At 36.5% G+C, this 26,624-nt stretch overlaps 1 protein-coding gene and 1 long non-coding RNA gene across 2 annotated transcripts; one reads left to right on the forward strand and one right to left on the reverse strand.

Annotated features, from left to right (window-relative positions):
* Positions 1-1,111: 1,111 nt before the first annotated feature.
* Positions 1,112-3,392, forward strand: LOC109619149 (uncharacterized). The gene is made up of 3 exons (XR_004598908.2): positions 1,112-1,460; positions 2,360-2,413; positions 3,001-3,392. It is a non-coding gene; the product is annotated as an uncharacterized lncRNA (long non-coding RNA).
* Positions 3,393-14,230: 10,838 nt separating this feature from the next.
* Positions 14,231-25,709, reverse strand: LOC136269762 (ral GTPase-activating protein subunit beta-like). Its single transcript, XM_066087057.1, has 14 exons — positions 25,683-25,709; positions 25,220-25,330; positions 23,421-23,601; positions 22,884-22,975; positions 22,643-22,767; positions 22,331-22,510; positions 18,819-18,891; positions 18,535-18,708; positions 18,043-18,181; positions 17,232-17,369; positions 16,678-16,929; positions 16,195-16,345; positions 15,878-15,994; positions 14,231-15,683 (listed from the first exon to the last, which is right to left on the reverse strand). The coding sequence occupies exons 1-14, from the start codon at positions 25,707-25,709 to the stop codon at positions 15,566-15,568; spliced, it is 1,878 nt and encodes a 625-aa protein (XP_065943129.1). The 3' UTR covers positions 14,231-15,565.
* Between the last annotated feature and the right edge of the window lie 915 nt (positions 25,710-26,624).

A 26,624-nucleotide genomic window follows, 5' to 3' on the forward strand; every position in this document is an offset into this window, starting at 1 on the left:
TGTAAAATGATAATTGAAAGATATCAACAAACAAACTGCTTTATTTTGAAAATTAATACAAAAAAACCCCTGAATTATATTACTTTTGTTTCTTCAAAAATATAATTGGCATATCTTAATTTGAAATAGTTTCACAATCCAGTCCAAATAAATTCCCAGTCGAGTCTGAACAAGTATTGAAGTTAATTCATTTCACCTTACTGTAAGATTGAATAAATTTTTAACCAAAGCAGGACGGACAAAATTGTAGGACCATGAATCCTATAATCACCTCTTCCTCTGACAGCAAATAGTTTCTAATTCTAATTTAGTTTATGGAATTTTTGTATTTTTATATAACAGTTCATGGTTTTTTTATACAATTACTAATAAAATTAATCCTTTATAATCCAAACATTTTTCATTTCCTTAAAGGATATCCTTCCGTTTTCAATACAGAGTTGTACAAGAAAATAGCAGCACATAAAATATAATAGCAACATAAACTTTCTCCTCAATAGATATCTGAATTCATTCAACATGGAGTCTTTCCCCCAACAAATGTAAGTGCATTAATTGGTATCCTAGTTGTTTCTTTAATGTATGCAATAAGACTACCTTTTCTATCCGATGAATTTGATTTGTTAGTATTATAATAATATTGTGAAAAGTTAAAATGAGAAACAGAAATATGTTTCCAATATATTCTTTCAAATAACAACAGATATAAGGGACTGCAGAACATGTCGGCGTCCATGTTTGTGGGACTGTGTAAGAAAGTGGGGACCTCACAAGAGGTAGCCATCAGGAGGGAGTCACAGGACATCAGGGATATGGTGGAGAGACGAGTGACACCTGATGATGGGATCATAATGATGATGAGTGGAAGTAGGAGAGAAGGGTTCGATCTGAAGGGATCAGATCTGGACTATATGTACTGGTACAACAACCACCGAGTGATCATGGACATGTCTCAGTCTGAGTATTACAACACAGCCAATAAAACCTTGATTCTCTCTGACAGTTCAGAGAGTTCACCAGGATTCACTTTACTCCAGTTACTGACACCATCAAGATACAGAGAAATCCGATCATCATGTGTCAGAATGAATGGCAGAGTCTATATATCTAGTTCTACGCAGGACAGATAAGGCAACACATCGTTTTGATATGCTAATGAAGGGATAATGAGTTATGACGTCATAATATACGCCCCGCCTCTGTATTACCATATATAGAACATATACCGAAAACAGCAGTTTAAGCATAAAATACGGCTGATTTAATACTTCATAAGCAAAATATAACTACGAATCACTCATGTGTGTTTTTATAAGTTTACAACAATCAGAATATACGAAGAATTTCAATAACGCATCTGTCGTTTGGGTGTGAATCTGCGTCCCAAAAGCGCTCGTCAGACGATGTAAACACGTGTAGCTGGTATTCCCGATGATGGCGATCTTTTGATGATTTATCAGGTATGTAGAATAGATATACAGTGTATTTGTAATATACCAGATAGTTCAATAACTATTTTATTGTGATTTTATACTGTTGATGCATTTCTGATCGACTTAATGTGTTGTTTCGTTCAAAACATGAGGAGAGACTGCATTGTTTACATTTAGGCCTATACAATGTACATTGTACATGTAGCTTTATTGCCAGTCCGTTAAATTGTTGATCATGTTCACCAATCGACACGAATCAGTTCATAGTACTTGTACTGACAATATTTAGCTTTACATAGCTGTTTGTTTTTATTTCAATTTGTAATAAACAATACAAAGACTGTGTGAAAACAGCTGATTTGATTTTCTGAAAATCAGTACAGTGCAGGCTAAAAGATGCTGATTTCATTTTCTGGAAATTGATGAACAGCTGATCAATAACACCTTTCTACTGTGTTCAAAATTCTTCCATGACAGTTCATTTATATTTTTTACACATTCATCCAGTTGATATATTAAGATGTTTATGCACATTAATCAGTTAATTCTTAATTATTACTAGTTTGCTTTTAGAACTCAGTATATACTACCATAACACTGTTTGAAATCTTGTCACCTGGGTTCATACTTATGATGCTGTACTATTGGTAATAAAAAAAACCCAAATAATAATAAACAAATGACTGCATGTCTCCATCTGATTTTCTCTAAATGAGGAATCTACATTCATGGTCATATATTGTAATGTTTGTGTAGAATGTGCATATGTAACTTTCAAATAAAATTTGAAGTGTTGGTCATTTTACCCATCCATGCATAATATATGTAGACCTTTCACAAAAATGTTCAAATTACTGTTGACATGTCCTTATATGCATGTAAATTAAATTGTATGACTTCTCATGATTATATTTTGTTATTTGCAGAGTAATTTGAAAAGTGTCACACTGATTTGAAAAAAAAAAGGCTGGAAAAAAAATGTAAGTAAATAACATACATGTATATAAGTTCAATAATTTATCATTGAAATAATGATCAATCTGATTATTCTATGAGACAATTGAATTAGAAAAAGTATTTTCACGTACGAATGGTTTCATTTAATGTTTTAAAATGATTGATATAAACCTATGTTATTTATAAATCTACAATTTTGAATATTGCTCATCAACAATACATGATATGTTTTAATTCACACTGACTGCACCAGCATTATATAATATCAATCAATCAAATCAGTTGTGTGTGTGTGTGTGTGAGAGAGAGAGAGAGAGAGAGAGAGAGAGAGGTGCATTTTTAAGGTCAGGCCGGGTAAAATAAAGGGGTGCAATTAAACTAATATCATGCACATATCAGGGGTGAGGATGCGAATAATTTCAAATCGATCAAACTGAAAAGCTGTATTTGAATTTGTGCAAAATTAAATGCACATCTAAACATAATGAAGTGTTTATTAAGATAAATAAATTCCATTGACTATCAAATTGTAGAAAATCCTCCATTTCAGACTTTCAGCCATTTTGATAACAAGTTAAACTTACTGAAATATATATAATTTTCATTTTAGCTGGTACCTGCTTTGTCTTGAGATTTACATAAATGATGTTCTTATTGGTGATCATTTACCCGCACCCTTATCCTGGTGTCATATACAAGATGAAATGATGGAAAGAAAAACCTGAACTTTAGGAACAGGAAGACTGTGTTTTTGAAGAGAGAAGAGGACCAGAACTAAGAAGTCATACAATAAACACATTGACATCATAAAAAGAAATTGCAATTTTGAGTTTGCATGCATATGTCAGGTTTAAATGTTGTCACAGAATTTTTTTTCAGAAAGTCCCTTTATCTTCTTGAATTGATAAAACAAATGAACCAAATATAATTGTTTCTATATATATAATTTTGTTTGAGAAGTGGAAAGGGGATGGTATGTAAATGGGCGGGAGAGAGAGTCTCTCACATAGGAGAATTCAGACTTATATTTAAATTCAATATATTGATATGAACCAAAAATGGTTTTTGATCGCCTTGTTGCAGGATTTACACACTCTCTTCCCTTTCTCGGTAATGAGAAATGAGCGTTTAGAATTTATTTTGTGAATGAATAGATATGCTCACCCTCCCCCCTCTCCTTAATCTTAATCATTCTGCATGTGTTGAATAAAAATAAAAGTCAATTTTAATGAGTGTTTAAATTACAAGTGTAACATGTGTAATACAAAGGTGAATACCGTTGATTGCTTATGGGGGGTGGGAAAAGGCCTCATACATGGGCAGATCTACATGTATAGTCCCCGTGGCAAATTCTAATTTAATTCACAATTTACATAGTAAAACACCATGGTACCTGGCCCCTGGCAAACAGAATAAAGTTACCCCTTTGAACCCCCTCCCCAGAATAATATTAACAGACCCAAGCAGTGCTATAGAATATGCAGTCATTGGGCAAAGGCTGCACATAAATAATGAAAAAATACTATATATCTTATTTTTTAATAAATATTATGAGAACAATTTAGTTAGTATATTAATATCAGGGGCTTCATTTGTCTCTGTTGACATCTAATCCCTAAAATAATTGTGTACAATTTTCTCCCATTACTAAAAAAATATTAAGAAACCAATAACTCCGCGAATGCGGTTAACCAAGAGAACTGATACACAACGGTTTTTTGTTTACATCCATGATACAACAGAGGAAATGCGGACAATTCATCGTACCCATCTTGTCTCTTTTAAAATAAATAAAACAGAAGCACTATGATTAAATAACCATTTACATAATTTACTGTTGAAACATATCTTAAAATTAATTTGGATTATGTTGTAAAATGACATCGCGCCTATATCAAAAGAGTTATCGCTCAAAGAGTTACCTCCCCTTTTGGGATCACTTGTGCGTTTGAAATGTGTATTGATTTGAGAGGACTTCTAGATTGAGAAATTAAATGCAAAAGTTCAAGTGCAAGACGGCTATAAATATTATTAAACTTGGTACGATTTTCTTCCCTTTTACGAGTTCTTTATAAAAACTGATGCTCATTTGTTGAGAGATAAAGGTTTACTTTGTAATTTTAATGAAAATATACAAAAATGCACGATTTTAGGAACAAGTAGCCAGTTTTTAAAGAAATTTACATAACTAGTAAACTTTACAACTGAATGAGCATTGATTTCTATGATGTATGGATAATTTTGAATATGTTGCCATATTACTTACTCTTAAATTTCTTTGCCTTGCCCTTGAACTTTTTGTCTCATTTTAGCATTGACGATTTTTGTCTAAAAGATGCCCACGTGACCCTTAAAAGTCACGTGACCGACAAATTTAGACATGGTCAAGTAAAGGAGACCCATATCTTTACAATAACACCCAAAATAGTTTAGAACTATTCATTATGCAGAAATGATTAGACAAAAGCAAAACGACCTCCTTTTACTGCTGTTTAAAAGCAAAATGTTGCCTTAACTGTCCTGCGTATATACAGACAGTTAACTTGTTCAGCAGTTCATCCTAATTCTACTGTACACGGACCCTGTGGTAGTGGTGTTAGAGCAGGAGTAGAATATGACACTGCAGTCTGTTTTGTTTCTGACTTTCGGCCTCTGTCTGCCTCCTCATGGATAGACAGATGTCACTCATGGCCTGATCCTGAAGTTGTTGATGACATTGTCAGAAACGGATGTCACCTTGTAGCAATAGGACACCCATTAGGACCCCATGAAAATGAAGAATGGAGAATTTCTTTTTCACGGGCAGAATATAAACTAGTTTATTCAATGAGCCACTGTCAGTTTTTGACATATGGTTTGTTAAAACTTTTCTTAAAAGAAGTTTTAAATCAACAATCAGAAGAAACCAATAAACTGTTGTGTTCCTATCACATGAAGACAACAGTTTTCTGGGCGATTCAACAAAACACACTACCTCACTGGTGTCCACAAAATTTCCTGGCCGGTTTCTGGATCTGCTTCAAACTTCTCCTTAAATGGGTGTATAAAGGGATCTGCCCAAACTTTTTCATCCCACAAAACAACATGTTTCTGACCAAGGTCTATGGCTCAGCACAAAACAGATTGTTCCTACAGTTACATGAATTGTACAACAAAGGTCTGGCCTGTCTGTTACAGAGTCCCTCTATCAGGTCCTACATCATTCATGTCCTGTACAATCCCAGACTTTCTATTTGTACAGATGAAAGTATGATTAGGTCTGAAGTTGACTTTGATATTCTAATTTCCAGCATACAGTCAACTGTTCCAGTTCCAGCTGCCATTGGGTCTCTGTATCAAATAACCAAAGCCATACACATGATAGAACAGTTTGTGGAGTCACCAATGACACATCATCAAGTTGTAATAATACAGAGATTTACAGCCTTAATCCTTCAGAGCACTTCTTTTCTATTAATACAGAACATACACACTAATACAGGTGTCAACAAACAGATGTATATTGCAGACAAACTGTCCTGTCACATGCTGAAATTAGCAGCCAAGTTTGGGTGTGTATCTGACATGTTGTTCATTGCCATGTATTATTACAAGACACTCAGATACAGGGAAGCTTTATCTGTTATAGAGATGACAAAGTTCAAGTTAGCACAGCCATATATAATGTATGAGCTATATGTAGACAGAGAGAGGTATATTGAGGCTGTAGGGGGACAGTCTTGGTCTACAAAGATGAGACAGGCTGTAGCACTGGATATCACACTTTACAATTACAATAAAATCTGTTATATCAGTGAACTAATTCCAGAACAACAGTCTGCTCTACAGAACAGAAAGTCTGCATTATTTGTCCCAGTGTTTGTAATGTTACATTTCCTAGAGTTCTTGTGTTACAGACAAATTGATACAACATTATCACAAGCAGCTCTAGATGAGCTACAGGTCCTAGTCCACCATGATCGGGGACTGTATATATCTGCTATATACAGAGACATCTGCTGGGAGATCCTGGGGATCTGTCAACAGATGACAGGGGATATCCAGGCTGCTCTATACTCATACCAACATTCACTCACACAGGATCCATTTCATTGCATACAAACTGCTACACAGAGGAGAATACAGGACATAGTTCAGTCAACACAACACCAGTAAATAAATCAGTAATTTGGAATATCCATCAACAAAACCAACATGTACAGATCTATGTACAGATTTCTACACGCCAGTTAAAAAAAAAACATGTACAAAGTAACATACCCCATCCATCCCTAAATCACAACTATATACCATATACCTACATGTGTGTTGGAGGACAGTACATCAAATGTGGTTTATGCATGGTTTATGTGTAGCCCCTTATTTAGGACTTTCTTTCTTTATTTGTAATATTTGGAATAAAAGCAGTGTATTGTACTTTCTGGAGTTGTTTTATTTGAATTATTTGTTATCATAAAGTTAGATTAACTCAAGGAAGCAGGTATACTCTGATAAGTTTAGTTCAATTTAATGCTGTAACGATATTCTCGAGTGACCAATATTTGATAACAGAGAGGGAATGGGTTATGTTTTGATAATCCATTTTGATGAACCGATTTTCAATAGTTGAATTTGTTAGGTATCACAAATCTGATGTATTTCCTTTTATCACTGATAATGAAATTGTATGCATGGAAAATATAAATATCATGCACTCTTTAAAAAGGACATAAAAGTGTTTACACACCTGTAGTAAAAATTTTCATCTCAAAAACTTCCTAGTTATCTTTTTGTATAACTATGCAAAAATTGTGATAAAGTGTCAATTTTTTATTGTGTGAACTCAGCATCCCCAATCCAAGACAAGTATGGGGCCTCAGAAGGGATTCAATGCATAACATAAAAATAATTATGTTACGAAAAGGCTGCTTTAGTGTACATGTAGTTAGTAACAACGTGAGAGTCAAGAGTTTGATATCCCATGTTATTATACTTTCATGTTAAATACTGAAATCTGATTGGTTTAGACGGAGTTGGTAATCCGTTCTATTACCCTCAGTGTTAGCAACACACTTGGCAAAGAGTAACACTATATAAATAGTGCCTGTTTGGGAGGGTAACAGTTAAAATTGACACCCCGAGAAAACCATTGTCAACCGACGCGAAGCGGAGATTGAAAATGGTTTTCGAGGGGTGTCAATTTCAACTGTTATCCTCCCAAACAGGCACTATTTATTTTGTTATACGAATGTCTTAATTTTTAAGAAAATTTTACCGCTTTTATATAGGAATAACGTGAATTCTACAGCGAACCGTACGCGCATATTTTTCGCGCATGTAACATTTTTTAATGTTACCCGTTGCTAAAAGCGTTGCTAACGCTGAGGGTAATAGAAAGGATTATGAACTGCGTCTTAGCCAATCAGATTTCAGTATTTAACATGAAAGTATAACAAAACGAATTGTTACATGCGCCTAAATTATGCGCGTACGGTTCATCGTAAAAATTCAATGCATTTCTAATTAAAAGCAGTATAATTTTCTTTAGAAATAAGACATTCAGTATAATAAAATAAATAGTGCCTGTTTGGGAGGGTAACTGTTGAAATCGACACCCCTCAAAAACCATTGTCAACCGACGCTTTGCATTGCGTCGGTTGACAATGGTTTTCGAGGGGTGTCAATTTCAACAGTTACCCTCCCAAACAGGCACTATTTATTTATTGGTAATCTGCTTTGTTAGATTTAAAAAAAAAAAACCCAGAATGCACTGCACTTTTTCAGCGTAGTACATCTATGCTATATAAATCCTTTGATTACCATATGAAAATGGTTGAGTATTAAATATATATTGACAAACTGACAGGAGGCATAATAGAATTGAATGTACTTGTAAACAGTGACAGTAATTAATGTAAAGATTCAAAATGAGTAACTTGAGCACTAACCCCAACTGCCTTTTTAGAGAAGACTATCAGAGGCGGCGGAGAAAGAAAACATTATGAATTTGTAAAAGTTGGATTTGAAGTACTTCATTAATAAAATTGTTTTTTGCATTTCAGTATTTGCATAATACTGTAGACCCAAGTGCCATATAGTATTTTCAATTGATACTGCGAAAAATTGACCTGGGTTTAAAAGATCATGTGATATTCTGAACCCAGAAATACTGAATAAATCACGGCCATAATATTTTGAAACCCCTCTCCAGGTGGAATTGGAAATAGGAAGGGGTTCAATAACAAATGGAAATCAAAGGGGGGAGGTCAACATACCGCTGCCATAATATATTGAACCTGGGGTTCAATATTGTATTGGGGGTGGGGGTTCAATAATTCGAAGCGATATCTTTAACCCAGGTTTAATGTTTTGTGGGGGCACTACATCCAACTTAGTTGAAAGCGATAATAACATCAAGAAAGTAAAAAAAAAGTGCTGCAATTTTCCTCATTTATTTTTTTACAAATAAACACTGAAATCCAAGATTTTGCAGCCTGATCTATAACAGTTTTGGTTTTTAGCTCACCTGAGCTGAAAGCTCAAGTGAGCTATTCTGATCACATTTTGTCTGTCGTCTGTCTGTCCGTCTGTCCGTCCGTCCGTCCGTCTGTCCGTAAACTTTTCACATTTTCAACATCTTCTCAAGAACTACTAGGCCAATTTCAACCAAACTTGGCACAAATCATCCTTAGGCAAAGGGGATTCAAAGTTGTGAAAATTAAAGGCCACACCCGTTTTCAAGGGGAGATAATTAGAAATTAATGAAAAATTTCGAGAAATTTTCAAAAATCTTCTTCTCAAGAACCAGAAAGCCAGAAAAGCTGAAACTTGTGTGGAAGAATCCTCAGGTAGTGTAGATTCAAAGTTGTGAAATTCATGACCCCCGGGGGTAGGGTGGGGCCACAATAGGGGGTCAAAGTTTTACATAGGAATATATAGAGTAAATCTTTAAAAATCTTCTTCTCAGAAACTAAACAGCCAGGAAAGCTGAAACTTGTGTGGAAGCATTCTCAGGTAGTGTAGATTCAAAGTTGTGAAAATCATGATCCCCGGGGGTAGGGTGGGGTCACAATGGGGGGTCGAAGTTTTACATTGGAATATATAGAGTAATTTTTAAAAATTTTCTTCTCAGAAACTAAACAGCCAGAAAAGCTGATACTTGTGTGGAAGCATCCTCAGGTAGTGTAGATTCAAAGTTGTGAAATTCATGACCCCCGGGGTAGTGTGGGGCCACAATAGGGGGTCGAAGTTTTATATAGGAATATATAGAGTAAATTTTTAAAAATCTTCTTCTCAGAAACTAAACAGCCAGGAAAGCTGAAACTTGTGTGGAAGCATCCTCAGGTAGTGTAGATTCAAAGTTGTGAAAATCATGATCCCCGGGATTAGGGTGGGGCCACAATGGGGGGTCGAAGTTTTACATAGGAATATATAGAGTAAATCTTTAAAAATCTTCTTCTCAGAAACTAATCTGCCAGGAAAGCTGAAACTTGTGTGGAAGCATCCTCAGGTAATGTAGATTCAAAGTTGTGAAAATCATGACCCCTGGGGGTAGGGTGGGGCCACAATGGGGGGTCGAAATTTTACATAGAAATATATAGAGTAAATCTTTAAAAATCTTCTTCTCAGAAACTAATCAGCCAGGAAAGCTGAAACTTGTGTGGAAGCATCCTCAGGCAGTGTAGATTCAAAGTTGTGAAAATCATGATCCCTGGGGGTAGGGTGAGGCCACATTGGGGGGGGGGGGTGTTAACATTTTACATAGAAATATATAGAGTAAATCTTTAAAAATATTGTTCTCAGAAACTAATCTGCCAGGAAAGCTGAAACTTGTGTGGAAGCATCCTCAGGCAGTGTAGATTCAAAGTTGTGAAAATCATGATCCCTGGGGGTAGGGTGGGGCACAATGGGGGTTCGAAGTTTTACATAGGAATATATAGAGTAAATATTTAAAAATCTTCTTCTCAGAAACTAATCTGCAAGATGATTCTTTATAATTGTTAAAACTTTGGCTCCAGGACAATTCTTCGGCCTCACAAGAAGGTTCAGAGTTTGATGTAGCTAAATATCCCATATATAAACAATTGTAAAGGATCTTTTTGAGAACTGCAATACTCAACATGTGATATGACTATAAAATTGAAGCAGGCAGCTATTTTTTTATTAGAATCTTTTTGTATTACTGTATTGAGTTATTGCCCTTGATGTATTGATTCTTGATTATTTTAATTAATGCATCCACTGTTAACCAAATATTGTGATGATTATTTTTATACAATAATAAATATTCAATGTATATAAGTTGTTCTGCATAAGAAGTTTCGGGTTAGGCCGGATTAGTTTGTTTATTTTTTATTTCCAATTTTTAGATACTATGAATTATTTTAAGCCGGCACATATATAGGGACAGTGTCTATTGCTTTACGATGAGCGACTGTTTGGGGTTGAAATTGAACAGGAATGGATAGATTGAGTGTGTGAACATCCCTGCTCTATCTAATCTTCGTTTTTTCTAACCTTCGATACAAAGTGTGCGGTCATTCCTGCCCTGTATCGCATTAATACAAGTGTGCAGTCATACCTGCTTGTATTGGTGGTGGTTGCGGCGGAGAACGAGTGTATGGTCATCCCTGCTGGTGTTCAGGCCTTTCTAGTGCAAGTGTGCGGCACTCCCTGCTTGCGTTAGGTTGAGCTGTTGGCGCAAGTGTGCGGTCATCCCTGCTTGCGTAGGTGTGCGGTCATCCCTGCCTGGGTAACGTTGAGTCCCTATATATGTGCAGGAGCGTTGATTAAAGTCTGCTCTTGTAAATATTGGCAGCAATCGGGGCTATCCGAGTTCCAAGGGGGAAAATGGATTTTATTTATACAGGATCTACATGTATTATTGTACATTGTCCAGATTGTTTGTATTATGACTCCATTAAGCTGACTTTATCATACCCATTGTTCCCCAGGTGAGCGATGTGGCCCATGGGCCTCTTGTTAAATGTGCAATGATACTGTAAACACATTGTGTTTAGCAAGTACAATATTTGGTAAAATATGAATTTCAAACAAATTTGAATTAGCGTATTTCTTAATGCTATGATTTTGCTTGATGTTGCTGACATGTTGCTATCTATAGGTATTTGTGAAAATTCAGCAGATTTTGGTGATGTGTTTTCAATGGTGTTGTAATCTGTGAAGATTCTGCAGTTTTGGGGATGAAAACATGCAAGTGAGATCCTCTGTTACTTGTATTGATGAGATACATGTGCAGGTTCTACAGATTGTATAATACAGCACTGACATACACATGCTTGGGGAGCAGCAGATCTTAGCTCTACAGGAAAACTTGGGTGGGAGATATGACAAATTCTACCCACAGAGCTACAGATCTGCAGATAATGTTCACAAAGTTCTTCACTGCTATAAAAAGAGGAACATATACTGTGAGATCATTTTTATTCGTGGAGGTCAAATTTCGTGGAAAGCAAAAATTTTCCTGGTTCGTGGGGACATAATTTCGTTGGTAGGAGGTTCTATTTTGTAAATAAATATTATATGCGTGCGTATACCAGTATACGTTCCTGGGGATGTACATTCATGGGCAAGGGTTACCCATGAAAGCCACGAACATCGGTCCCCCACAAACACTGATGATTCCACAGTACTTGAAACATAAACCTTTTAGTTCCTCAGGGGCCATTATTACTGCAGGAGGCATTTTAATGGCATATGATTAGTATTTTGCTAATGAAAAGACCCACTTCATTAAAATCATAAATATAATAGCTGAAGTTCATGAATCTAAGATAGATAGTAGATAAACAGTACCAATTAAATTTAGAGAATATGCAATGTATACATATAAAATCTGCAACCTGAGTAACATTCAAAATGCACATTAATAAGTTTCACATTAATAAAATTGTAACAATATAAGGCATCAAATATAACTGATGTATATGTAGAAAGAGTTGCCATGAGAGTGACATGGGGCAAAAGAAGAAGAGACTAGGAATGAGGGACTAACGGTCATTACATGCTGTACCCTAGACTAGAGTGACCCAACTGACTAGCTATTGGCGTGCTGTAGCCTAGACTAGAGTGGTCCAACTGACTAGCTACTGGTGTGCTGTACCCTAGAATCTGACAGATTAGAGTGGCCCGACTAACTAGCTACTGGTGTGCTGTACACTAGAATCTGACAGACTAGAGTGGCCCGACTGACAAGCTACTGGCGTGCTGTACACTAGAATCTGACAGACTAGAGTGGCCCGACTGACTAGCTACTGGCGTGCTGTACACACGAATCTGACAGACTAGAGTGGCCCGACTGACTAGCTACTGGCGTGCTGTATACTAGAATCTGACAGATTAGAATGTATTCACTGACTAGCTACTGGCATGCTGTACACTAGACTAGAGTGGCCCGACTGACTAGCTACTGGCGTGCTGTACACTAGACTAGAGTAGCCCGACAGACTAGCTACTGGCGTGCTGTACCCTAGAATCTGACAGATTAGAGTGGCCCCACTGACTAGCTACTGGTGTGCTGTACCCCAGACTCTGACAGACTAGAGTGACCCGACTGATTAGCTACTGGCGTGCTGTACACTAGACTAGAGTAGCCCCACAGACTAGGTACTGGTGTGCTGTACCCCAGACTCTGACAGACTAGAGTGACCCGACTGATTAGCTACTGGCGTGCTGTACACTAGACTAGAGTAGCCCGACAGACTAGGTACTGGTGTGCTGTACCCCAGACTCTGACAGACTAGAGTGGCCCGACTGACTAGCTACTGGCATGCTGTACACTAGACTAGAGTGGCCCGACAGATTAGCTACTGGCGTGCTGTACCCTAGAATCTGACAGATTAGAGTGGCCCGACTGACTAGCTACTGGAATGCTGTACACTAGAATCTGACAGATTAGAGTGGACTCACTGACCAGCTACTGATGTGCTGTAGCCTAGAATCTGACAGACTAGAGTGGCCCGACTAACTGGCTACTGGCATGCTGTACACTAGAATAGAGTGGCCCGACTGACTAGCTACTGGCGTGCTGTACACTAGACTAGAGTGGCCCGACAGACTAGCTACTGACGTGCTGTTGCCTAGAATCGGACATACTAGAGTGGCCCGACTGACTAGCTACTGACGTAGCATATACGAGACTCCTTGAAAAATTTGTGTATGGGTTATATGCTACTCAGGGGACCGTTAAGGTCAATTGGCCACTTGTTTTTTTGGAGAACTGGAATAATTATTAATTTTGGTTATACATGTAATTATAAATGTAAGAGCTTAAACTTTGTTGTTCATTAATCAAGGGTCATGAAGATTCAGGATGAATTTTAAAAAAAAGTTGATGCTAATTGTACCAATCTAGTTGATGGTATTTTATTTCACTAGAACCATTTACTTTGAACTTTGGTAAATAAAACACATGTACCGTGGAGTGCTACTTGGACCTATCCAGATGGTGCGAGGTACACCAAATTTGCTGGATACAATTTACTTGCATTTGTTTTCTTATAAATTATTATATATAAAGAATAGATACACATGTACAACCAAGTTACACCTTGATCAAAGAATGGTTAACATGACTACTGTCAAAAGAGTGAACTCAAATTATCCGCATTATCTTTACTGCAACCGTCTGTTTTCTGTTTACTGTTTCAGTAAACCATCACCAGTATAGGGTAAAATAACTGTTAAAACAGAACTCTTTAATAATATATATTTTTTGATTCTTCAAAATTACCACAAATATTGATACCTATAATTCATTTTCCTCATTCACTGTATTGAGTTCTGCCTCTATTTTAAGATTCTCTATTGAACTTTTACAGTCAACAAACGATGACAATGTGTAAAGTATATATCATTAATAGCATTTATTTAACAACACAGAACAAAGATAATTAATATTGCACACAAATGAGAGGTCAAATCCTGATATCTAACCCTAAACACATGATATCTGGTCCTACTACACATGATATCCTGATATCTGGTCCAACTAAACATGATATCCTGATATCTGGTCCTACTACACAGGATCTTGTTTTACTTTGATCAAATCTGCAGTGCTTTTTATTTCCACCATAAAGGATGATCTTTTAAGAATCACAGATTGTTTCTTCTCTTCAGTGAGGGTGACTAGAATTCAGTACAATACAGCGTCCAATGAAAAAGAATGTAGGATCTTGTCATATACAGCGTCCAATGAAAAAGCCTGTAGGACCTTGTCATATACAGCGTCCAATGAAAAAGCCTGTAGAATCTTGTCATATACAGCGTCCAATGAAAATGCCTGTAGGATCTCACCCTACGTCACTTATTCAAATATCTAACAAAATCTATGTTAGCAACCATGTGGTTGAATGATTTAAATGACGCACAAGAAAAATGATTAGCATTTACTATATGAAGTACGTGTACATCACTGATTGTATAACTAAGTTCATATAGTCATTAAAACCAAACTGGGTACTGTTAACCATGTATTATACTTGCATTAAATATCTTATCCGTTGATAGACGGTTATGAAATGAATAAATGTCCGCTAGCAAGTAGTGCTTTCATTCATTTTATACAGAAATTTCCAACACAGGCTGAAACAGTAATACCTATCAGCAGCTGTTGCTTGAAAATCTGCCTTACTTGGTTAGCAGCACAATAGAAGTTCAAATCAACAAAGGGGAGAAACCCTAGCTGTATAAAAATAAACAAAATATGATCCAACTTCATATACTCCAAATATATCATGCAATAACGTTTGTTCACATAATATCACATTCATCAACATTAGCACCACTAAACAGAAGCTGGCAACTAACAGAGAAATGTTGCAATTGGCCAAAATCAGTGTTTTCTTAGAATACAGCTCTCATTGTTACAAGGCATAAGTGGAGTGTAAAACAGCTGTTTATTAACCCTTTCAGGTATGTCTTGATGTGCCTCTCACAATTTTACCTAAATATTAACTCCTCGTGTTTATTTCCGAATCTATAGTACGTCTTGAAGACATCAAATTTTCTTAAAATATTCATTTCATGATTATCTTGTCCAAGTTCCTATCTGATGGTGTTTATAACTCTTCAGAGAGAATAAACATGAAACTTCGCTCTATATCAGTTAGAAAACCGTATCATCAGATTTGACTCTTCCTTGGCCTCAGCGCACGATTTGTTCCTAGGAGCAATCACTTCTGAACATCTTGGAATAAAGCTGTGTAGAACTCGGATTCCGTCATCTTCAGATGATACTTGTCCACAATTTCCTGAATTTTTATTTTTCTCCTAACATGAGGAGGTTGATACCTTACAAAGAGAATAACAATCCCTAATATTAGGAAACATTTCTTGACAATGAATTGATGCAGAAATAGGTCAATTCTTGATTTTTCTGTTTCCGCCCTTAAGACATCTTAAAACTTAGGTGTGAACCTTGTATGTAGTTAAAACTTTTGTTTGAATCCATTGTATTGTAATACATCATCTTGATCAGTACTTACGAGTCGCTCTCTAGTCTTTTCCGACGTCCGATATTTATCGCCGTCTGCCGGACCATGGAGCCTAGCGTACGTCTGCTGACCACCATTCCATCAACAAGAGGAATCGCCATGGAGATCCTGTATTAGCAACGAAAAAAGTTGAATTTAACAAAAAGCATTATTTCTACTGAATATCTTCCACTTCTCTTGTCTCCATTATCATATTGTAGTCTCTTGCAAATCCTGTAATAACATGTGGAATGATTGTAAAATTATACATTAATACACGGAATTCTACGAGTGATGAGTTCTGAGCTGTCACTGAGTGTTTGACTTACTTCCCAGTGTTTCCCTCCATGTGGATCCGGAACAGTCCGTTCTGTAGGGCGTGGATGTAGATCAGGAAGATGTCCTTGTCTTGTCTCATGGACGAGCTGCTGGTCGCAGTGTACTGCTCCAGGCCCGTGCTGGTCATCGGAAGTAGGTCACCTGTAAAACAGTAAATAACCACATCAACAACATAAGCAGTACAATCACTGCTCCAGGCCCGTGCTGGTCATTGGAAGTAGGTCACCTGTAAAACAGTAAATAACCACATCAACAACATAAGCAGCACAATCACTGCTCCAGGCCCGTGCTGGTCACCAGAATTAGGTCACCTGTAAAACAGTAAATAACCAAATTGATTAATATAAATACCCAGTAACACATGAATCAGTGCAACAGATATTTACCTTGAGTTGCTCTCATTGGTAACATCAACATTCTCTTTGATAATGTTACTAGTAACAAAGTCTTTATTGACTAATGTAAAGAAATACCTGTGGGAAAATTTTCATGGTCCTCAAAGTTTTCCAGCCACACAACAAAAAATTTTGTGTCTGGTCCAATGGTCACAGTGGACGGTCGACCGAATCGTCGAGTACGGAAGGCAGGGGCATCGTGGGGAGAACTCGGACTCTCCATGGATTTATTGCGAGGCTCAGTGAGGGGTCTCTCCAGGGATAGCGTGGTAGGCTTTGTCCCCCCTGGTCCCTCATTGAGGGTGCTGACAGAGAGTTGTGGAGACTTGTCTGGAACAAATCAACACTTATTGTATTTCTTGTCTACAGAAATATGCTGCAACTGGAAAAAGTGTCTACAGATTCTTTTTGCACAAGACTTTACATCTTTATGAGTTTATGCATATTATAACGCTTCACTGTATTCCTTATTCATAAATTCATGAGTCTTTAACCATATGTTATAAAAAATCTTCACTATTGTTTAAAAATCTTGCAAATTCTTTCACTGTGAACAAAGTGATGTTAGAGCACCGTGATAGCACCCACTGCATCACTTGTTGGATTGAATTTGAGTCAGTAGAGAGACGTACCCCCGTCGTTCTGCAGCCTGTGGAAGTGGTCCAGGGAGGGGACAACAAAGGCGACCTCTGAGGATACGTCCGCCCAGTACAGCACCTGTTGCTGACCGTCATAGATACTGCCTCCCGTCCCCACACGCGGGGCGTTCTCTACAAAAATAAAAAGTCAGATATTATTTATAATCTACACTAGCTATAAAATGCATCATTGTTTTAACCTTTCATTTTTATGCTTCTTTCAATTTTGAATTTCTTCTTTACCTGTATGCACTCAAAGGTCAGAAATTGGTTTCAATAAATCTAGCCGAATTTTTCCCCTTTTTTAGCAATGTTAGAACACAATATGCTTAAATTTCTAAACACCTCATACTAATCACTGAATACTGCTCTTCTATTGAATATACTTTTGCTTGAGCCTCTTTTTATTCATCATCTTACTGTGAACAATTTTCGTCTAAGATATACCTTATGTTTAAATTTCTAAGAAAAACTGACCAGGATGACCCTAACTTTGTTACAAAGGGGTGTAACTCTGACCAAAATTAAATTATCTGAACATCACTCAGCACACAATATCTCTTATGTTACAATACAGTGATAAATTTTGCAGTGACTGTTATGTTGACCCATCTCTTGAGTCGGTTTATTGAGCCAGTTTATTGGCCCTTTTATTGAGTCCTTTTATTGACCCCTCTCTTGAGTTGGTTTATTGAGTCCTTTTATTGACCCCTCTCTTTAGTCTGTTTACTGACTCCTCTCTCGAGTCAGTTCATTAAGTCAGTTTATTGACCTCTGTTCTGTACATTGTAATCCTGATCAGTACCTTGGATATCCTCTGGCTGTGAGATTTTCCAGCTGGTGCTGATGTGACCGGTCCAGCCAGCGTGTTTCTGTACGTCCACCGGCCAGTCCAGGGAGTGGAGGAACTCCAGGAACTGGCCCTGTATGCCACGCTGAGACCCCTGTCAACAAATTACCAAGAAAGAATACAGACTTCATGTGATTCACAGTGTTTTAAATAACCACACATAAACTTAGCTAAATACCCCTTTTTAGGGTCAAATTTACAGAAAGGCTGGTCTGACATGAAGTTTTAAATTAAGTTTCATATTCACACAAGCACATTACATACTACACAGAACATCAAAGCTGTAGCAATAGTACTGTTCAACTTTTCTACTTTCTGACTTATTCTTGATACCCTTTACTTGTATAGGAAATAAACAACAACCAATGAACTATTGATTCTTTGGTCTGTAGCCCCTTGGTGTAGTATCTACTTCCTATGTGAATCTTTACACAGCTAACAGCTTACCACATTGCGTAGAATGTCCTGAGCCAATCGCTGGCCGGACTTGACATAGAAGACATGAACTGTGTCGTTGTCACGGGCTGTAATTGTATCCAGCATCTCCAGGTCATTGGTCAGACCTGGATTAGTGGTATCCAAGGTAACCAGGGAGGGTGGAAGACTGGTGTTGCTCTGTTCCTTTGTAAAACAAAACCGAAAAAAATCCTATAAAATCATAACTCTTTCAAAATTTGATATTAATGCTCAATATATAGATCTGTTGCTGTGGTGATGACCTGTGAACTTACCTTGAGAGCCTCTAGTGACAGAAACCCATAATGAGACAGGAACAAACGGGCAGCCTGAAATTCCTCTGTTATTCTGTAATTAATCAATATATATAATCAATTTATATTTTGTCATTGACATCTGTAAATGTATTGTTAAATACTTACAAATGGTGTTTATGCTCTCAAACTAACATAAAGAAAAGAAATTTTAACTCTCAAATTGTGGAATACATATTTATGAACGTTTTTTATGTTTTTTGTTTGGCATACACAAAAATTGCATAGTTTCATTTGATGTTTTGTTTACAATACCTGTGTCATATAATATTTTGAACCCCATGATATATTGAACCCGGGATCAAAATATCGCTGCGATATGCAGGTGTTATAACAGTATTTCACTGAAGGTTCACGTCAAAACATAGCTGAGCCAAAATAATTCCCGAATTTTCCTTTGAAATTCGGGGCGTTTCCGCACGCGACAGGAGCCGATTTTTTTTTATGAGATGAAAAAAAATGTGTAAGAGGTCTAACTATCCAATTTTTGTAATAATGCGAGGACATTTGAATTTTTGATGCGTGTTGTTTCCGGAGGGGGGTGAAAAGGCCCGGGCTTGATTTTCGAGCACATATGTAACTTCGAGGTAAACAAAGTCTCACGCCTTGCTGGATGCACGTGTGTATTTTGCTAGAAAATTGTAAATGAAGCGTTGTTTAAAAAGATTCCAAGAGGATTTTTTCCAGAAGTTCGTTTTGAATTTTTAATCTGTATGTAAAGTTGTGCAATTTTGGTAAGAATATATAGTAAAATTTAAAACTGTAGTGACACCAATATTGAAACAACCCCCCCCCCCCCCCCCAATAAAATATTGAACCCCGGGTTCAAAATATAATGGCCGCAATATTTTGAAACCCCCTTTTATTTTCATTGCTATCATATCGCGACCATAATATTTTGAACACCCTACCTATTTCCAATTCCCATTGAAGAGGGGGTTCAAAATATTATGGTCGCGATATTTTGAACCCCCCTCTGATTTTCATTGCTATTTGAGAGGGGGTTTAAAATATTATGTTTGCAATATATTGAACCCCCTCTTATTTCCAATTCCCATTGAAGAGGGGGTTCAAAATATTATGGCCATGATATTTTGAACCCACCTCTAATTTTCATTGCTTTTGGAGAGAGGGTTCAAAATATTATGGCCTAATAGATTGAATGGAAATTTTTCCATTTTTTAATTCCCTTTGGAGAGGTTCAAAATATTTTGGTCATAATATTTTGAACCCCCTCTAATTTTCAGTGCGATATATTAAACCCCCTATCTAATATAACTTTGTAGAGGCGGTTCAAGATATTATACCAGTGATATACTGAATTATTGAAATTTGTAACAATGCATCTTCTTGTAGTTTACATTCATCTTTGTTGAAATTTGGATGGATCAAATTGCTTAGAATAAAATAGGAAAGAAATGATTTCTTTAAACTGTATCTTTATTCTACTGAATTGTCAAGATTTTATTTGTGTGGACTTTATAATGGTGATTTGACAAAAGTTATGACTATTGACGCTAATATTAGTGATGTGGCTATTGGGCCTCTTGTTTTTTTAAATTCCAAGATATTATGCCATCTTTAAAAAAATGTTTTGTTTGGAATTGCCCCCTAGAGGTTATTAGACCCAGGAGGGAGGGAGGGATTATATTTTATTTTTAAACTTGAAGTTTAACTAATTAAAAAATGGTAAAATATAAAAATCTCTGTCATAAAAAAAGTTATTTTTCATTTTTTACTAATATAATTTTATCAGCGATGGGTATTTCAAAGAGGCAAGAGGCAATTCCAAACAAACAATATTTTGAACCCCCCTCTCCAAAGGAAATTGGAAATAGGAGGGGGGTTCAAAATATCGCAGCCATAATATTTAAAACCCCCTCTTCAAAAGCAATAAAAATTAGAGGGGGGTTTAAAATATCATGGCCATAATATTTTGAAACCCCTCTCCAATTGCTATAAAAATTAGAGGGGGGTTCAAAATATCTCAGCCATAATATTTTGAATCCCTTCTTCAATGGGAATTGGAAATAGGTAGGGGGTTCAATATATCGTGGCCATAATATTTTGAACCCCCTCTCCAATAGGAATTCGAAATAGGTAGCGGGTTCAATTTATCACACCCACAGCATTTTGATCCCCCTTTCCAATAGCATTGAAAATTAGAGGGGGAGGGGGGGGGGTCAAAATATCACGGCCATAATATTTTGAACCCCCTCTCCAATAGAAATTGGAAATAGGTAGGGGGTTCAAAATATTGCGGCCATAGCATTTTGAACTCCCTTTCCAATAGCACTGAAAATTAGAGGGGGTTCAAAATATCATGTCCATAATATTTTGAACCTTCTCTCCAATAGCAATAAAAATCAGAGGGGGGGGGGGGGGGGGGAGTGGGGGGGTCAATATATCACGCCAATAATATATTGAACCTGGGGTTCAATATTTTATAGGGGGGTTCAATATTTTGCAGCAATATATTCAACTGGTTTCATTATATCGCATAATATATTGAACCCAAGCTCAATATTTTGCATTATCAAAATATTACAGCTGTAAACGTAGTACATTTAGCATGTACGATATTTAGTGGAATATGATTTTTTAACAAGTTAGCGTGGATTTGATTTAGTGCATTTCTGATTGTACCTATTTATCAACTGTACCTCATTACTTATTTTTAAAAAGGGTTCACACTTTACTGCGTGTACTTGCGTTGTGGGTTTACACTTTACTCCTTACTTTGGAGGTTTACACATTAGGACTTACTTTCAAATAGAAGTTTTCATTGAACTACTTACTTTGGAGGTTTACTTTATGCTACTTACTTTGGAGGTTTACTTTATGCTACTTACTTTTGAGGTTTACTTTATGCTACTTACTTTGGAGGTTTACTTTATGCTAATTACTTTGGAGGTTTACTTTATGCTACTTACTTTGGAGGTTTACTTTATTCTACTTACTTTTGAGGTTTACTTTATGCTACTTACTTTGAAGTTTTACTTTATTCTAATTACTTTGGAGGTTTACTTTATTCTACTTACTTTTGAGGTTTGCTTTATGCTAATTACTTTGTAGGTTTACTTTATTCTACCTACTTTGGAGGTTTACTTTATTCTACTTACTTTGGAAGTTTTCATTGAACCACTTACTTTGTAGGTTTACTTTTTGTGACTTACTTTGGAGGTTTACTTTATGCTACTTACTTTGGGGGTTTACTTTATGCTACTTACTTTGGAGGTTTACTTAATGCTACTTACTTTGGAGGTTTACTTTATTCTACTTACTTTGGAGGTTTACTTTTTGCTACTTACTTTGGAGGTTTACTTTATGCTACTTACTTTGGAGGTTTACTTTATTCTACTTACTTTGGAGGTTTACTTTTTGCTACTTACTTTGGAGGTTTACTTTTTGCTACTTACTTTGGAGGTTTACTTTATTCTACCTACTTTGGAGGTTTACTTTATGCTACTTACTTTGGAGGTTTACACTCAGTGTCTTGGTTGGGGAAAGGCATACTCTTCACCTCCTGCTGCTTTTTCTGACCAATCTGAGATTCAAATTGACCCTGCTTCTCAATGAAAGACTTAAGTTTGTTCAGCTCTGGGCGCTTCTCATCTGTTACCAACGACTCCAGAGTCGGAATACTTTTCTCCCTAAAAAAGGAAATGTCTTGAATTAGGTAGTTAATTTTACAACACCCTTAGTATTACAACACCCTTAGAATTAGCTTCAGTGCAAATAACTGGTAGGTGATAAATCAGATTATGTTGTCTGTATATATTTACGCCTTGGTGGCGGTCACTTTATCCACAGACTCAGGGAAGTTTCTGGGCTTGACGCTGTGATGAGTTCCCACGTTCTCCACTGGCATAGGTCGGCCAGGATCACTTAGGTGGGATTCGGACGAACCCTTGAAAATAAGCAATCATAAAATGATTACTAGCCACAATTACATGTGTTATAATTACCTAAGTCATCCCAATACTTTATAAGAAATCTATGACAACAGAATTTGGAAGAACTCACCCGCTTGATCCGTGGGGAGTGTCTAAGCTGCATCACCCAAGCGTGTCGACCAAACGGTCCCCTAATCAGAGCCGTCACCGTGGGCAACAGGTCTACAACAGAAGTCAATTGATCATGAGGTTCCATCATTCCTGAAATACACAAGCTTCAAATATCTGCTACATGTAGACATGTAGATTTACTGTTATATACAAGACAAACCACCAGAGACAGGGGACGTACCAAACCGACACCATCAGGATACAGCTGTGTGTCTGAATGATCCTCTAAGGGGAACCACCTTCTCTGTTTATAGCACATTCTGTTCATTACCTTCACATTTACATGCATACTCATAGCTTGTTCTACCTATTCACATGACACTATCTTACATTGACAGAAATATTTACCTTCTATATTTCCCAGAGGCTGTTCCAACATATATGCCTTCAATATTTCCGAGAGGCTGTACCAACATATTTACCTTCTATATTTCCCAGAGGCTGTTCCAACATATTTACCTTCTATATTTCCCAGAGGCTGTTCCAACATATATACCTTCAATATTTCCCAGAGGCTGTTCCAACAATCCCACGACGATGGCATTTTCCAGGACATAGTATCTGAAGGGGGAGCCATGTTCCGGCAAACAGCTGTTCCCCTTGGTGTACTTTAACAGGGATTTTTCGTCCAGCAGAGAAAACAGGGACTCGGGGCCACAGGGCGGGGGGAAAGCACCCTAAGTCAAATTACAGGTAAACCATTAATGCTTGTATCTTATTAGACAATAGCCAGTTTAATGTCTATTATTATTTTAGTCTTGTGGAAACATGACAAATACTGGCAAAATATTGAATAATGAAATTATATTACAACAGTAAGATGTGGGATGTTTTATCCTTATGAGTATGTTTGTGTTATGAATAATTTCAGTAAAGGTATGTAGTGGGATTCCTTATCCTTAAAATTTTGAACAAGATGATGCAGTCTGATACAGAGAAATGAAATCAAGTGATCCAGGGCAACAAAATCACAAGATATTCTTGGTCTGACTAAGGATTAATTCAGGACAGTTGTACAAATATATGATACAAGGCGATATAAAACAAGAGATGTTTGTGAGACACTTATGCCCTCCTCCCTGGGAAACATCCAGAAAGAAAATGAGCGGAAACTGCACACAACTGGAATTTTCTAAGTCCAAGGGCCATAACTCTGTCAAAAATGGCTCGATCGTACCCAATATCAAACTTGACCTAGAAATAATCATGATAAACCTGTATACTAAATTTTATTTCAAAATGTTCATCCTCTGCGAAGAAAATGAGCGGAAACTGCAAATAACTGGAATTTTTCTACGTCCAAGGACAATAACTCTGTCGAAAGTGGCTCGATCGTGCCCAATATTGAACTTGACCTAGATATTATCATAATAACCTGTATACCAAATTTCATTTCAATATGTTCATCCTCTGCTAAGAAAATGAACGGAAACTTATGGTGGACCGACCGACTGACAGACAGCAGCAAAGCAATATGCCCTCCCTTCTTTGAAAGGGGGCATAACAATATAATTACAGGTACATGTATTTACCACGTGCTGTATGATACAGGTGAAACACATACATGATACAGGTATTTACTATGTGTTGTATGATAGAGGTGAGATACATGCACGATACATGTATTTACTATGTGTTGTATGATAGAGGTGAGATACATGCATGATACAGGTATCTATAACATGCTGTATGATACAGGTGAAACACATACATAATACAGGTATTTACTACGTGTTGTATGATACTGGTGAGATACATGCACGATACAGTTATTTACTATGTGTTGTATGATACAGGTGAAACACATACATAATACAGGTATTTACTACGTGTTGTATGATACTGGTGAGATACATGCACGATACAGTTATTTACTATGTGTTGTATGATACAAGTGAGACACATGCATGATACAGGTATTTACCACCTGCTGTATGATTCAGGTGAGATACATGGATGATACAGGTATTTACTACATGCTACTATGATACAGGGCAATGACACAGTGTGATACAGCTGTTTACTAAATGTTGTATGATATAGGTGAGAAATATGTATGATACAGGAATTTACAACATGTTGTATGATACAGATGAGATACATGCATGATACAGGTAATAACTACGTGTTGTATGATACAGGTGCGTTATATCTATGATACAGGTATTTACTATGTGTTGTATGATAAAGGACAATGACAAAGGTATGACACACTTTATAATGATAAAGGTGTGATACAGGTATTTACCATGAGTTGTATGATACAAGACAATGACAGACAAATATAATGATTACCACGTGTTGTATGATACAGGTGAGGAGTCCTTCCGCGGCTTCCTGTACACATTTGGAGGCTGGCTGTCGCTGCTTGTCCTGTTTATACTTTGGCGGATCACTGGCACGGTTCTGAAACACCACAAAACAAACATCACTGAGACCTCATACTGTAGCCTTCTAGTCAACAGAGATAGGGTACATAGTATACCCTACACAACACAAAACAGACATCACTGAGAGCTCATACAGAGTGAGTGTAGGCTACCAGTCAACAGAGATAGGGTACATTGTATACCCTACACATGACAATGCTTATTGGTCAATCTTCATTATCAGACATTAATCAGCTTATTGTCTACAAATAAAAGAGATTAATCTAAAAATAACAATTGGGGAAAATGTCTGTCAAAATCAAAGGTACTCTCTGAGGGATTCTATGGAAATCTGCTGCAAAAGTCTATTTCAAATTGACAAATAATACCAACATTTTAAAGGCCTGAGGGAACATATTGCTTTCCTGTGCCACAACTCATTTTATCTATTTATTCCTATGTAAAATTCAAACCCCAATTGTGGTTCCATCCTAACAGGGATTATGATTATGAACATACTTGAATCTACTCTACCTGAGGATACTTCAAGTTTTAGCATTTCTGGGGAAATAATTTTTAAGAAAATTTTCAAAAATGCAAAGTTTTCAATAATTCCAAATCATCCTACATTTAAAGATGGTATGGCCATTCATTTTAACAAAATGTACCAAAATTTGTAACTGAAATGGGTGCTGTGGATCTGAAGAGGAATTAGTTTACAGTAGGCCTTTACATTTACATAAACATTTAAAATGTAATTGTTCTCAACAATAAGCTTTATTGTTCTCAGACAATTAATCTGTTAGTTTTCAATGAATTTCATACAAATTCAATAACAGTTAAATTGATGCATTTTATATTTTCCAATAATCTTTAAATCTGTAACGAAGAGACATTTCTGTTGTAAAATACAGTACTGTTTTTCCAGTGTTAACGTTTTGTCTTTCCTGTAACCGGTTTGTATTTCCTGTTACATACGTGTACGGTAAGTACAAAAACAACTTGTCTTAGGATTGGATATTTCATGCCATTTGTAATCAAAGGCACAAACTGTGTTTTTGTACATGTACTAATTTTAAATACTGTAAAATGATTATGGAAAGATATCAACAAACAAACTGCTTTATTTTGAAAATTAATACAAAAAAAACCTGAATTATATTACTTTTGTTTCTTCAAAAATATAATTGGCATATCTTAATTTGAAATATTTTCACAATCCAGTCCAAATAAATTCCCAGTCGAGTCTGAACAAGTATTGAAGTTAATTCATTTCACCTTACTGTAAATTTTTAACCAAAGCAGGACGGACAAAATTGTAGGACCATGAA

Source organism: Magallana gigas, chromosome 6, assembly GCF_963853765.1.
Source record: "Magallana gigas chromosome 6, xbMagGiga1.1, whole genome shotgun sequence".
Taxonomy (NCBI): Eukaryota; Metazoa; Mollusca; class Bivalvia; order Ostreida; family Ostreidae; genus Magallana; species Magallana gigas.